Raw genomic sequence first — 13,872 nt, forward strand, 5'->3', positions numbered from 1 at the left:
ATTAAATACCAGAGTATTTGTCAGTATCAAAACTGGGAATGACTTATAGGGTCAACATTGTTGGGATATGAACCATATAAAAGGTGTCTCACACTGGTGGGATATGAACCATCCTTATAAGGATAAAATTTTTCTAATATACATTTGATGTGATACTATGACATTCTTTCCTGTTCAATCTTTGACACCTTTATTATAGTACTATTATACAGTATTCCACATGATAGTGGCCTTAAAGTGGTTCTGATACCAAATGTCATGGTCTCGGGCTCAACTCTGGTGAGGTGTTGTTTGCTTTGGTACATTGGCCTTTGGTTTTGTCCTATAAAAAATGACCCACATAATTGGAGCTTGACCTAACTTTATAAGCACAAGATCTCTCTAGTACACCTTTGATTTTGGATCATGACATTGAACCTTATAAAGAAACTTACAAAGAAAAACTATATGAAATCCAACTAACACAAGCATGTCCATCTCCATCCATTTTACATCTTAAAACAATTTTCAAAGATGCCTTTACACACCTTCATTGTCCCACCTTCATACTTGTAACTATACCTGTTACAATCCAAAGTGCCTAATGATATCACATTCTTACATAGATCAGGTACATTCCTTACACCACATAAAGTCCTTACCACACCATCATACATCTTGATTCTAATATTCCCCATTTTGAAAACTTTGAAGACAACATCGCTTCCCATCAAAATGGAACCAGAACTCACAAATTTGTAAGAGGTGAATTAGGCTTTGTTAAGCGTCATGTGAAAAGAACATCTTGAGTCTATGATCCAAGAATCCGTGAGGCGTTTTGAACCTTATAAACAGAAAACATCTCACAAACATTGCTCCCCGAATCTACTTCTTCCACTACATTAGTAGATTTTGATGAACCCTATTGAGTTTTTGCTTTCCCTTTCTCCCACTTTGGACACTCCGATTTTACGTGTCATATTTTCTCGCACTTAAAATAGTGAACGTCCTTCCTCCTCCTGGACTGCAATTGAGTTTTATTACTGTTGACCTGATTGGTCACACCCAGTTTTGATTATGACAAATACTCTTGGTACTAATGGTTGTACTGGGAATTGCATGCAGGTTCACCTTGTGCGCGCTTCAGGACTGAAAGACTTATTATGATGGCGTGCGGTGTTCGTGCCGATGAATGAAGAATCTTGTGCTACATTTGTATTTATTATTCAGTCTCTTCATTCTGGAATGTAATTTTATTATGGACTGTACACCCATATGGCTTGTAATAATTTGCATCATGCATGATAGGTAGGTATGCTCAAATTGGCCTTAGTTGGACTTTAGGTACCTACACGGACCATAGAAAGACCTTAGGGTGTACCCTTCGGTCGACCGACACCGGACTTTTTTGGTGTCTTCATAATTGGACCCTAAGTGACCTTAGGACACTCACATTTACACTTGCATGTATTAGGCACTTGAATAGAGTTTATATGTTTCAAGATGGGACCAAAATGCACACTTGGTGCACTTTCGGTCGACCGGCCAACTTAGTTCATTTTGGCCTGGTTGACCGAACTAGGCCTGAGTCAACAGTTGACCAAGGCCCTGGTCGACCGAACTAGATAGTTCAAAAAGACCTGGTCGACCGAAGCCCTCCCTGGTCAACTTTTTGACCATCTGGTCGATCGAGCAAATTTATACTCCAACTACTTAGTCGACCGAGGGTCCTCGGGAGAAATACCAGCGGTCTGGTTGAGCGAACCTCAGAAATTTGGGAAATTGCCCACTTCCGGTCGACCGAGCCCTCAGTTCAAAAATCTCCTGGTCGACCGAACCATTTGAGTCCTAGTCGACCGAAACCTTTCTGGTTGATCGGGCCTCTCGGGTTGCCCTGATTTTTACCATGGTTAAATCTTTTTTAAACAGGGTTAAAATATTTGAAAGGTCATTTAACTTTCCTAATAATTCCTAATAGGTACCTAACGGTCAAAAATACCTCCTTGCCTATACCCATTCATTTATCATTATTAGCAAGAGGATTAGCAAACTTGATTAGACACAAATTCTCTTAACACCCAAAATTCTTTATTAGTCAAATAATACTTCCAAACACTCACATACTCCTCATTCTTGATTTCTAGAAGCATTGTGAGTATTTTCTAAGGCTATTGTACTTGATTTTTGTAGCTAAAACTCTCAGTTACATTATTGTTTGATTGATTTTTTGTGAGAGTTTAGCATCAAGGTTTTTCCACCAATTTTATTTGACAAATTTAGTGTGGAAAAACTCTAAGGGTTGTGGTTCTTGCATTATTGTTGCAAGATACCTAAAACTAGATTTTGTGTGCAAAAATCTTTTTCAAGAGCTAGTACTTCAAACAACTCTAGTGTGCTTTGAATATTAGAATATCGTATTGAGTTTGTTTGTTTGAACTTGCTTAGCATATTTTGAAACCTTGATCTGATATTGGATTATTCATGTAGTGTGTTTCAAATATTGTTTGGGTATACACTCTAGATATGAACTGAAAGCTTATATGTGATTGAGTGTTTAGCACACATTAGAGCACTGAGCATATCTACATACCATTCGTGCTTGCATTATTGATTGAGCTGTATTGGTGCACACATCTGCTTTTCTAGAAGCATATTTCCGTGTACAAATTCTATACACATCTGCTGTATTTCCAGGCACGGGCCTGAAGAGGGAGACTAGCCCTGGAATAGTCCCGGATTGGCTTAGACCCGGTTAGGAAAGCTAGGTGCGTCGTCCTATTAAGGCTTGTAGGTTGAGGTCAGCTCCTCTAATTGACCTGGTTAAGGTTGAGGTCAGCCCTGTGCTAATTGATCTGGTTGTAAACGGTGTCGCTCCACCCTTAAGTGAGCTACTAGTGGAATCCTCGGGCTTGCGAGCTAGAGGCGGGGACGTAGGCATAGTTGTCCGAACCCCGATAACATATCGTGCGTGTTCTTTACATTTCTGCAATTTATTTATTGCACGTGTTTGTTATATTGTGAATGATTAGGTTTACATTTGCATAGACAGACCATAGGTTTAGTAATACTGTTTATCTGATTTAACCTAGGAGATAAATTTTAAATACCCAATTCACCCCCCCTCTTGGGGTTGAACCAAAGCTAACAATTACCACTCAATCCGCTCTAGTACTTGTCTCTCCCACGATCTTGCTTACCCTTCACCACAAGCCCTTCACCTTATGAACTCTTATCGTTGGCTTTCTCCCTCTAATGGAACCATTTGTGATATCCTCCAAATCCAAGGTTTCTTTCTCCTATGTCAGAGTCGTAACTAGATTCTCGTATGTAGGCAACGCAGGTAGGGAATTCAACAGCATTAACGCTTTGTTTTCTTCCTTGAACTTTACATCCACTTGCTTTAGATCACTAATGATACTATTGAATGTGTTTTTGCATCTTTTTTATTCATTCACAAGTGCTCAATCTCTCTTGCTCATTCATCTTGTTTGAATCATTCCTTAATAGAGTAGTGTGAGGTTTGAATTGTATTTGATTTCAGCACAATAAGGAGAATTTTATTGTAATCATCTTTTTGGTTGAAAGGTTCTTTGTAAAACATTTGGTGAAGGTTCTTTGTGAATTGAACTTGCAAGGCATCTTGGTGATCCTTGTGGCTCTTGGTGAGCACAGTAGGGATTTGTTCCCGAGTGTAGGGTTTGGTACTCAGTAAGGCTTGCTTCGCTGGTGAAGGAGTTTTATAGTGGATTGTGGAATCCTTGGTTTGATGCTAAGGTGTGGATGTAGGCTTGGTGCCGAGCCACATTAACTACCGGTGTTAAACTTTTCTCTCCCTACTCTTTATTTTATTTGTATTGTGCATGATTTATATTTTGTATATTATGATTTAATTGTTTGAATCTTGTCAAAAGTTTTATTGTGTAGAGAAAGCCCAAATACACGAAAAGAGTCCATTCACCCCCCCCCTTTGGACTCTATACTCTTGAGTGGGATGCACTTAACGGTGTGTATTTGAGGTATTGAATTTGGATCTGTATGAGTTACAATTTTATATTGTATTTTCTATAAATTTAAAAATTCAAATCTAAATTTCGAGAGATTCTTTGTAAAGATCTAAATCGAATGGTGGGAAAGTTCATTTAATACAATGAGACCAACTTATGCAACCTAAGAAGGGTGGTTTAGGGGTTAGCAAAGCTTAAGAAAACAATATTGTGATGATCGGGAAGTTAAGTTGGCAAATTCTAACTGGTTCAAATAAGTTCTGGGTTGATCTCTTGAGATCCAAATATCTCCATGATGGTAATCTTTTAAACTATGATGTGTCTTTTATACTTCCACCATGTGGGAAGGAATTTGTGAGGATTTCAACCATATCAAGAATGGTTTTAAATGGACAATAGGCAGTAATAGTCAACTCTCTATTTGGATGAAGACATGACTTGATGATGAAAGGCTTGATGATCTTATTGCCAATATTCATCCTTCAGATATAAACCTTAAAATTTTGATATTCTTAAGGCGAAGGGTTCTTGGAATTTTGACAAATTTTGTATATTTTTCCCAATGATATTAGAAATATTATCATAGTCACTCCTACATCCTTACTTTTGTTATGTTGATGATAGTATCAATTGGTCTACATTGTCTTCTTGGGTGTATTCTACTTGAGATGGTTATGACTTTGTTTGAAAGAAAGATAAATGGATAATCAAGGTCTCTCTTGGACCTCAATTTGGAAACTCAAAGCCCTTACAAATAAAATATTTTTATTTAGTAAATGCTTAGACAAAGACTCCTTATGGAGGAGGCTTGTTAACTGTAAGTCATGTTTACCCTCATGGCAAGGTTATGCAGTCTGAAGACTAAATTTAACTAGTTGGCCGACCAAACTAAATCAAATTATAATCTGTAAGTAAGATTTTCCCTATTAAGTCCTGGCCTGGGACCAGGTATGCACTCAAGATAAATCTATTGTTCTGTAAACCACTCTTTAAACAGTGTGGGTGCACTCTGATCCCTTTAAACTTTAAGGTATGGTATTGAGCTTCTATAATTCTGTGATCTTTAAGCTATAAAGAGTTTTAAAAATATATATTTTTTTTTAAAAAGAAGGGCGGCACCTCCATTTATTTATTGATAAACCCTCACTTTTGGAGGAGGAATACCGTGGTTGCAAGATAATCAAAGGGAGAAAATAAAAGACAAAACTTTAAAGGCCTCCAAAATAACAATACCAACATCCATCCAAAACAGGATTACCAGTCCAATCAAAACAAAACAAAACAAGGATTTACAAAACAAATATCACGCAACAAAACAAACAAAAGATAAACAACATAAAACATAGACCAAAACCAACATGAAATCAGTTAAACATACCTTATATAAGCCGTACCCTTCTTCTCCAATTTATACAACCCATTGATAACTCTAGGGAGTTGACTACTATTTGTAAACAAACTATTCCTCCCCCTAGCACCTTGATGAGCCAAGACATCTGCCATTTTATTTGCTTCTCTATACCAATGCTTTATCGAAAAGTCTACTTCCTCCAATAAAACAATCAGCCGCTCCCAAAAATCCCATAAATACCACAAGGAGCACCTACTTGATCTTATCCAATTTACAACAATATTCGAATCACATTCAATATCAATACTAGTATAACCCAAATGTTTGCAAATCTTTATTCCTTCCAACATAACTCTCAATTCAGCTTCATTATTCGAACAATAATCAAAATATTTTGAAAAACCAAACACAAAAGAACTTGTATGGTTTCTAAAGATGCCACCACCACCTGCCAACCCTCGATTCCCCAAACTGCTCCCGTCCAAATTTAGTTTCAACCTCCCTTGCTTCGGTTTTATCCATCTCACATATTGTATAGTTTTAATTCTTTTATTCACAATTTGCACTTTCAGATTCTGCAATATCTGAAAATTAGCATCATTTAACTGAGTTATTCTTGTCATGTTCCTGCTCAAAACCCCCACCTAATACTTAATAGACAACCACACATTTGTACTACTCTCAAATTTTCCCTCCATTCTAACCACACATCTCCTTCTCCACAGCCTCCAAACTACTAAATAAGGAATCAATCTCATCAATGATCCCAATTGAGAAAATCTGGAAACCCTATTAAACCACATTTAGACTCTTTCTTTCCTGCTTTGTTGTCTAATGAAAGGAACACCAACCTCCACGGAAACCTTCCTCTAAAACATACTACTATATAATTTTTAAAATTTACATCATAAAATTTGTACATGTAATTTGAACAATATCATAAAATTTTACATATAATTATGCAATAAAATAACATTATATCTATTTTACTATCTCAAATTATTCTGTAAAACATGTAATGTAACTTAATAAAATAAGCTCATTCCATAGAATTTTTCATGCTAAAAATATTTTTCTTGAATAGAGAATAATGCTGTAAAATACCCGAGTGAATTAAAACATTTCTTAATCCAAAAATAAATGCAAGTATATTAAAGTAAAACTGGTATACATAAAAATAAACTTGAGTAAAATTTAACAAAAACCTAACATAATCAAATTTACTTACCCTTAACCTTGTGAAACGGTTATAACCAATATCTATGAAAATGAGATTAAAAAGAGTGGGGGAGTAAGAATTTTAAGTATAGCAAAAATTCTCCCTTCACCACTAATTCTTTCACTCACTAATCATTCTTTTCCTTTCGAAGGTTGAGAGCTTCAAGAGTGTAGAGAAAGGGGTGAAATTTTAATTTTAATTTTAATTTTTTTAAATAATTGATGGGGTATGTGAGGAAATGGGATGTGGGAAGACATTATTGCAATTGGGTTGCCGACACTCCCCCCTTTTTTATTTATTAATTATTTTTAATTAATTAATTAATTATTTATTTTTGTAAGTTATTGATGTTTTCCTATATATATATATTATCATTTATTTATGCAATGCATGCCGATAAAAATATTTTATTTATATGTATTTATATATATGCGTACCAACTGTGTCTATTCTGTTTATCTGATGAAAGATCGACCTTCAGGGAGCGATTGAGCTGCAATAGTCTTTGAGCACTCGCTTAAACAAGGTTTTTCTCAGATATCAAACATGGAATCAATGATCCTAACAAAGAAACATCCTCGTATTGACCATCTTTATTATTATATTAGGGTAGAGCGTAAAAGTAAATAACCGATTAATGTCTACATATATTATATTACTATATTTTTTATTTTTGGGGTCATCACACTTTCACTTATATTTAGTGCAACATGACGATAGGATGAAACAAGCTAAGAAAATAATTTTTAATCCCCTCCCTTAAAGATACAAAAACTTTTAGGTTATGTTCAATAGTATATATTTGAGGTATTAAATTTCGATCTGTATGAGTAACAATTTTATATTGTATTTTATATAAATTTAAAAATTCAAATCTAAATTTCGAGAGATTCTCTATAAAGATCTAAGTTGAATGGTAGGGAAATTCATTTAATACACTGAGACCAAGTTACGCAACCTAAGAAGGGTAGTGGTTTAAGGGTTAGCAAAGCTTGTGAAAACAATATTGTGATGATCAGGAAGTTAAGTTGGCAAATTCTAACCGGTTCAAATAAGCTCTAGGTTGATCTCTTTAGATCCAAATATCTCCATGATGGTAATCTTTTCAACTATGATGTGTCTTTTTATACTTCCACTATGTGGAAAGAAATTTGTGAAGATTTCAACCATATCAAGAATGGTTTTAGATTGACAATAGGCAGTAATGGCCAACTCTCTACTTGGACGAAGACATGACTTAATGATGAAAGGCTTGATGATCTTATTGTTAATATTCATCCTTTGGATATAAACCTTACAATGGTTCTTGGAATTTTGACAAATTTTGTACATTTTTCCCAATGATATTAGAAGTATTATCCTAGTCACTCCTACATCCTTACTTTTGTTATGTTGATGATAGTATCAATTAGTCTACATTGTCTTCTTAGGTGTATTCTACTCGAGATGGTTATGACTTTGTTTGAAAGAAAGCTAAATGGATAATCAAGGTCTCTCTTGGACCTCAATTTGGAAACTCAAAGCCCTCACAAATAAATTTTTTTTATCAAGTAAATGCTTAGACAAAGACTCCTTACAAAGTAGGCTAGAGCTAATCGTAATTTTATGCCTTTCGGGATGTGTGCTCATCATGTTCTTGGTGTAGAAACTAGTATTAGTCAAGCTATTCGAAATTGTCCAAAGGTTAAATCACTGTGAAATAATATTCTAGAGACTAGTTTGACAATAGGCTTCTTTGATTTGGAGTTTGTTGACCGAGTCTATGACAATCTCGAGAGCATATTAAAATGTAGGATATAAATTCTAAAATTTATACTCTCGAACACATAATAACTTTTTAAGGAAATAAATTCTTATAGTTAGTATATCAAACAAAAATATACTTCATTTTCTTTAAGTATTTGAACCTGCTTTTCCAAATTTCTATTTAATTCCTCTTTGGATTTTTGGCATAAAATTTCTATGTTCATATGTTGGACTATTTGAATTTCTTGTAATATGAGATTCGTTGAAGGGATTCACTTTACCTCCAATCAACAACTTTGAAATATTTCTCAACTTCATAGAGACTAGAAAAACACTTCCGATCTAGAAAAGGAGGATTAGGTGAGGACGACAATTTACTAATTAGTTGAGTTTGCGTAGAGGAAGGTTTTGTTAAAGTGAATACAGGAGGCGGCTCATTTGGGAATCCAAGGGTTGTCAAGGCAAGTGATTTTATTTGGAACCGTACATGGTGTTAGGCTATCGGATTTTCTATTAACCTTGGCACAACAACAAACATGTGTGCTAAATTATGTGCTATTCGCGTTGGACTTGAGCTTGGTTGGAGTAAGGGTTTCTGCAAAATTATCATATAATCTGATTCTCAAAAAAGCTATTTGATTGGTTCAACCGCTCAAGGAGTTGGTACTATTCATCATCCTTAGTTTAAGTATCAAATATTTAGTCACTTATTCAACAAGATTGGATCTGTAACATTTGTCATGAGTATTGTGAAGGAAACAATCAAACAAATGTGCGAATTTTTGGCCAAGTTAGGAATCAAGTAAGAAGCTTCCTTAATCACAAGGAATTTTTCGTCTCTAGAACTCTTTAATTTCCTTTGAACTAATAAATATAATTTTTTTCTTTATGAGATATTAGTTTTTTTTTTTCTTTTCACTCTCTTATGCACCCCATAAAATAAAAAATTCAAATTTAAAGTAGGAACTCTAAATTGTGGATTTTATCTAAATTTAGGATACCCTCAAACACATAATAACTTTTTAAGAAAATAATTTTTTATAATTTGTATATCAAACAATTTTATACCCTTCATTTTCTATTTAATTCGAAGGGCAAAAGTAATGTCAAGAATGGGATTCGAACCCATGCCCTTTCGGACCAGTACCTGAAACTGGCGCCTTAGACCAACTCGGCCATCTTGACACATGCGCTCTGCGTTCGTCTTAATTTTATATAACTAATATAATAGTGATCAGCAACTGCGCAAAAATGTTGCAAATTGCAATTGCAACTTTCTTCCCGGCTTTCTTACGATCATGCCCATGAAGCTGTTGCAAGCAAAGAAATCAAAGCAATAATACTTTTATATGAGCCCTAGAAAGCCAACTCCACTGGACTCATCTGATAAAATTACATGGCTTATTTGAGGTTTTTCTTGGTGGGTGTTCAGAAAAATCTTTCTCCTCTTCCCTTATGGGGCAACCAAATGGGGCTACTTGTGAGGAAGAATTGGGGCGTCAATGGTCAAATACGTACCAAATGGTAACCACAACATTCATTTCAATATAAATTTTCATTTTTGCATTCAGCATTGCTCATCGATTAGGGTTTTGGAATGATCTGATTCATTGAATTTGATATATGTTCTTAAACTGCTGGCTGTTGACGAGTTCCATTACATGTATGTGGAAAACCAAGCCGCTTTCGAAGCAGGCAATGGCTCTTGTCATTTGTTAAAATGGCGGAACAATCCAGTCTGGCTGAGATATATGTGGTCCTTTTTTAAGCTCTGTTCGGATCAATGATTTTGTTTTGAAAAGAAAATAAAGAAGAAAATTTATTTATTTTTTATAATATTTTCTCCTTAACTCAAATACTAATAAAATAAAAAACTATCTTGATATGGTTACAAATTTTTTTTTAAATTAAATGTTAATAATGTGTAATGTGAATTTAATATATGTTCTATTCCTTTTTTACTTTTCTTAATAATAAGAAACATGAAAAAGTAGGTTCTATAATATGTTCTGGTTTTTTTCTTTTACTAAAATTTTTCAAGTTCTAGAAAAAGCCAATATAGTACTAGGGAAAGGAGTGGAAAATCCGAAGAAATTTTCTTTTGCATCCTTGGTTCTTGAGAAAAGTGAGAAAAAAATATAAAATATATAGTAAATCAATAAACATTTCTTTAAATTCTAAATGTTAATTCTTCCTAATTTTTAATCATTCTAGAACAAATTTTCATTCTTAATAGTAGTTGATGTAGGGAGAAAATATAATGGAAAATGAAATTCTTCTCATTTTCTTTTACTTTTTTCTTCTTAAACAAAATCTTTAATCCAAACAGAGGTTAGAGGAAAAGATTGTTATTATATGCGTTGCTTTTACTTTAATTTTCCATGTAGCATACATGTCATTACTTTCAATTTCTTGCTTTTTATACTGTTATACAGTAGCACACACCTTTTGTAAAAAGGTGATTATCTCTGTTATTTCTGTTGCTGTTTTACCTGTTAAATTTTTTAGGTATAGCTTGAAAACACGGCCCTTCATCTTATTATAAATTTAATCATTTATTCTAGGGTTTAGACATACATGGTGACCTCACACGTAGTTTTAGCCTCATCTATTTGAGAAAATATTAGGTACACCAGGTGTATACACCAAAATTAACATGATTTTATTGTATGTATGTATTTTAACTAAATTAGGCAATTATAATTATTTTTTTTGTATACATGATGAAATCTTGTTGGTTCTGGTGGATTTATCTGCTGTACCCAGTAATGTCTCCATCTATCCTTAATGGAGTAGAACTTTATACCTTGGCTGGGGAAATTGGAGTCAAGTTTGTTATATATAATGTAATATTTTATTTATATATATATATATATATATATATATATGATTACAGAAAACAAATGAAATTATTAAATAATCAAAGAAGGTATCAGACTGTAATGCATGTGGACAGGAAAACTGTAACAATGAGACAGTGAAACATAATATGTTTCTGACGGGAGCTCTAACTAGTTAGCTATAGCTACAAAGAAACTACCTTCCCTTCATCTCATTCCCATGATCAAGTATATCCTTTGTTTGTGGAATAACTAGTGAACATCTCGCTGGGACAGGGTGGAGAATTAGAATCCCATGGCAGATTAGGTCTCCATGCATCAGATATATTTGAAGGCAAACCAAAGTGTAATCCAATTGACTGGACACTTCCCCAGTGGCCACTGGTAGGGTTTACGCTTGCATATTGCCTCGGCGCTTGATCATTTTCTATGCCTCTTTGCATCTCCTGTGGTAAACTGATTGAGAAGCCACTGAACTGCTGTTGTGGCCCTTCGGAGTCGATGCTCTCAGAGGGCTTATTACTGGTCTCCCCAGCGAACGCAGGAGATACATTCAGAAGCATGGAAGCAAAGTCGACCGAGCACTTGGCAGGTCCTGACATTTCGAGTGGTGAAAACACAAAGCTGTTGCTGGGAAGGTCCTCATTTGGACTGATAGAAAGTTGGGATGGCTTGCTGCTTGCTGTTGGATTAATGGGTCTGTAGGAGGAAAAGTCCAGAGCAGAGGAGGCCTGTTGTAAGTCATTACTGCAGCCTAGCTGGATAGGTGATCTGTACTGATCAGTTGTGCAGGATATGTTCTCTGGACTGAACTGGGTAGAGAGTGCATCCTGAGAGAAGATATCACATTCCATGGTTGAAGTTGATGGAGACACCCAAGAGTGAGAAAGAGCTCTCTGTGCCACAGGGGTGGTTTTTTTGAATATTCTACAAATTGCCCACGAATCCTGCAGGTCCCCAAAGAAGCAAACAATGAATGAAAACATGTGGTCCTTGATGTTGTTTATATAATCCAAAAGAGTGGGGAAGAGCAATATGAAAAAGAATTAGAGCAAAACCAAAGAAAAGAGACTAACTGGAAATGTACAGATGCAAATTAAAACACGTACATTTGCTGGAAGGTTTTTATCAAAGAGCTTCTTCGGTGGTACTGTGTCTGATGGAGAGGGAAGTCGGAACTCATGCATCATCCAATCAGTTTTGATCCCTTTGGCAGCCCTGCCTCTGTAGAACACAAGGGACTTCTTCAGGCCGATGCACTTAGCACCTTCAGAGGAGTAGATAGGTCTGTCAGTACCAGTGGCCTTCCAAAACCCAGCTCTTGTGACTCGGTTTGGCCGTGCACTGTTTCTGTATTTTCGGTCCCTCTGGCAGTAGAAATACCACTCTTTTTCCCCCGTAGTCGCCAGCTCTTCTTGTAAGAAGCAGAGAAGAAATGACTAACTATGTAAATTTATTGACCAGCAGTGGTAATGATGATGAAACTTTGTATGCTCTCAAAACATGACAACAAAATCATTCAAATATGGATGGACTTCTGTTAATTGAAACCTTCACTATAAGTTGAACAGATAATAATATATCATGGGGGAATTTTGTACACGTTTATGGACCAACAGAATGAGTTTGGTGTACTATTTCTTGTACATTCAAAGGCTCAAGTTCGCTTTGATGTTCAACTTTTTTCTGAGTCAGCTAAGCTCCTTGTCTGAAGTTCAAGCTTTGAAAGAAACCTCTCATGTTTGATCATATAGAATCCATATAATTGAGCCAGTGAATTAGCTGTATATTTTTGTTTTGTTCTAGCATCTGATAATAACTGCAATTGGATTTTGGTGTATTTGAAGGGGGGTCTCTCTGTCCCCTATATTTACAAATGAATAGTCCTATTTGCTGATCAACAAAAAGGATATGGACTTTCTATCCACGTAAGCAGTCAGCCCAAGAAAGCCAATCATCAAGGAGAAAAGATGAAAGCAAGTATGGACTTGTTTGATTAAGCTGGAAAGCTTCAAATGAAGTAATGCATATAAGATATGAAGCATCTTACTTGGAAGATCCCAGGGATCATATTTATAGATATCAACTTGCTTAATCAGCTCAATAAGGAGAGGCCGTTGCTGAACCTTCCTCCTCAGGTAGAACCCCACAAGCTCCTCATCTGTCGGATGAAACCGAAAACCTGGCAACAGTACATCAGTGTAATCAACATCAGTCTTCTCATCCATATTGTCTCACCAGTTATAAACCTCCTGCAACCAAAACTTGAAGAGAAATGAAGAGGCGGATTGGAAAGAATCTCTCTATCTCTCTCTCTCTCTGAACTTAAAAGGGCATGTGTATTTGTTCCTTAAAAATCAGAAGGCCACAGGTGGCTGGTTTTCTTCTGAAAGGAGAAGTTTGTGGAGAACAAAACCAACCCCTAAAAGCAACAGTGAAAAGTTCATAAACACTAGAGAATGCAACAGTGGAATAGCCCAAGCTGTGCAGCTGTTGGATATATAGCATGAACTGGTGAAATGAGAACTGTAGCAGTTCATACAAGTATTGTTCGGTTAATTTGAAGAAAATGCATGCTTCCTGAGGAGGGGTCTGCCTCCGAAGCTTCGGGCGCCCTTTCTGGACCACTGTAATGGAAACTGTGTTTCTGCGAAATTCAAGATGACTCGGTAAGCTCTGTGTGGAAACATCTACACCAAAGTCAAGGGAATGGATAGATTTTCACTGGAGCTC

The 13,872-nt window shown here is 35.6% G+C and overlaps 1 protein-coding gene and 1 non-coding gene across 3 annotated transcripts; both read right to left on the reverse strand.

Moving 5' to 3' along the window:
• Positions 1 to 9,403: 9,403 nt before the first annotated feature.
• Positions 9,404 to 9,484, reverse strand: TRNAL-CAG (transfer RNA leucine (anticodon CAG)). Its single transcript has one exon. It is a non-coding gene; the product is annotated as a tRNA-Leu (tRNA).
• A 1,708-nt stretch (positions 9,485 to 11,192) lies between these two features.
• LOC131159273 (protein FEZ-like) lies at positions 11,193 to 13,672 on the reverse strand. Of its 2 annotated transcripts, none has more exons than XM_058114031.1 (3): positions 13,190 to 13,672; positions 12,249 to 12,550; positions 11,193 to 12,086 (listed from the first exon to the last, which is right to left on the reverse strand). In XM_058114031.1, the coding sequence occupies exons 1-3, from the start codon at positions 13,365 to 13,367 to the stop codon at positions 11,364 to 11,366; spliced, it is 1,203 nt and encodes a 400-aa protein (XP_057970014.1). In that variant the 5' UTR covers positions 13,368 to 13,672; the 3' UTR covers positions 11,193 to 11,363. The 2 variants fall into 2 exon arrangements, with proteins under 2 accessions (XP_057970014.1, XP_057970006.1); XM_058114023.1 differs by having other exon boundaries at positions 12,249 to 12,553.
• Positions 13,673 to 13,872: the final 200 nt, after the last annotated feature.

This window comes from Malania oleifera, chromosome 1 (assembly GCF_029873635.1).
Source record: "Malania oleifera isolate guangnan ecotype guangnan chromosome 1, ASM2987363v1, whole genome shotgun sequence".
Classification (NCBI taxonomy): Eukaryota; Viridiplantae; Streptophyta; class Magnoliopsida; order Santalales; family Ximeniaceae; genus Malania; species Malania oleifera.

Bases quoted from the DNA above. Each gene is read 5' to 3' on its own strand.
- LOC131159273 (XM_058114023.1), bottom strand. From the start codon at position 13,367: ATGGATGAGAAGACTGATGTTGATTACACTGATGTACTGTTGCCAGGT. The intron at 12,554-13,189 runs GTAAGATGCTTC...GCTTCTTACAAG, and splicing joins TGATCCCTGGGATCTTCCAA to AAGAGCTGGCGACTACGGGG. The intron at 12,087-12,248 runs GTACGTGTTTTA...GGGGACCTGCAG, and splicing joins ATAAAAACCTTCCAGCAAAT to GATTCGTGGGCAATTTGTAG.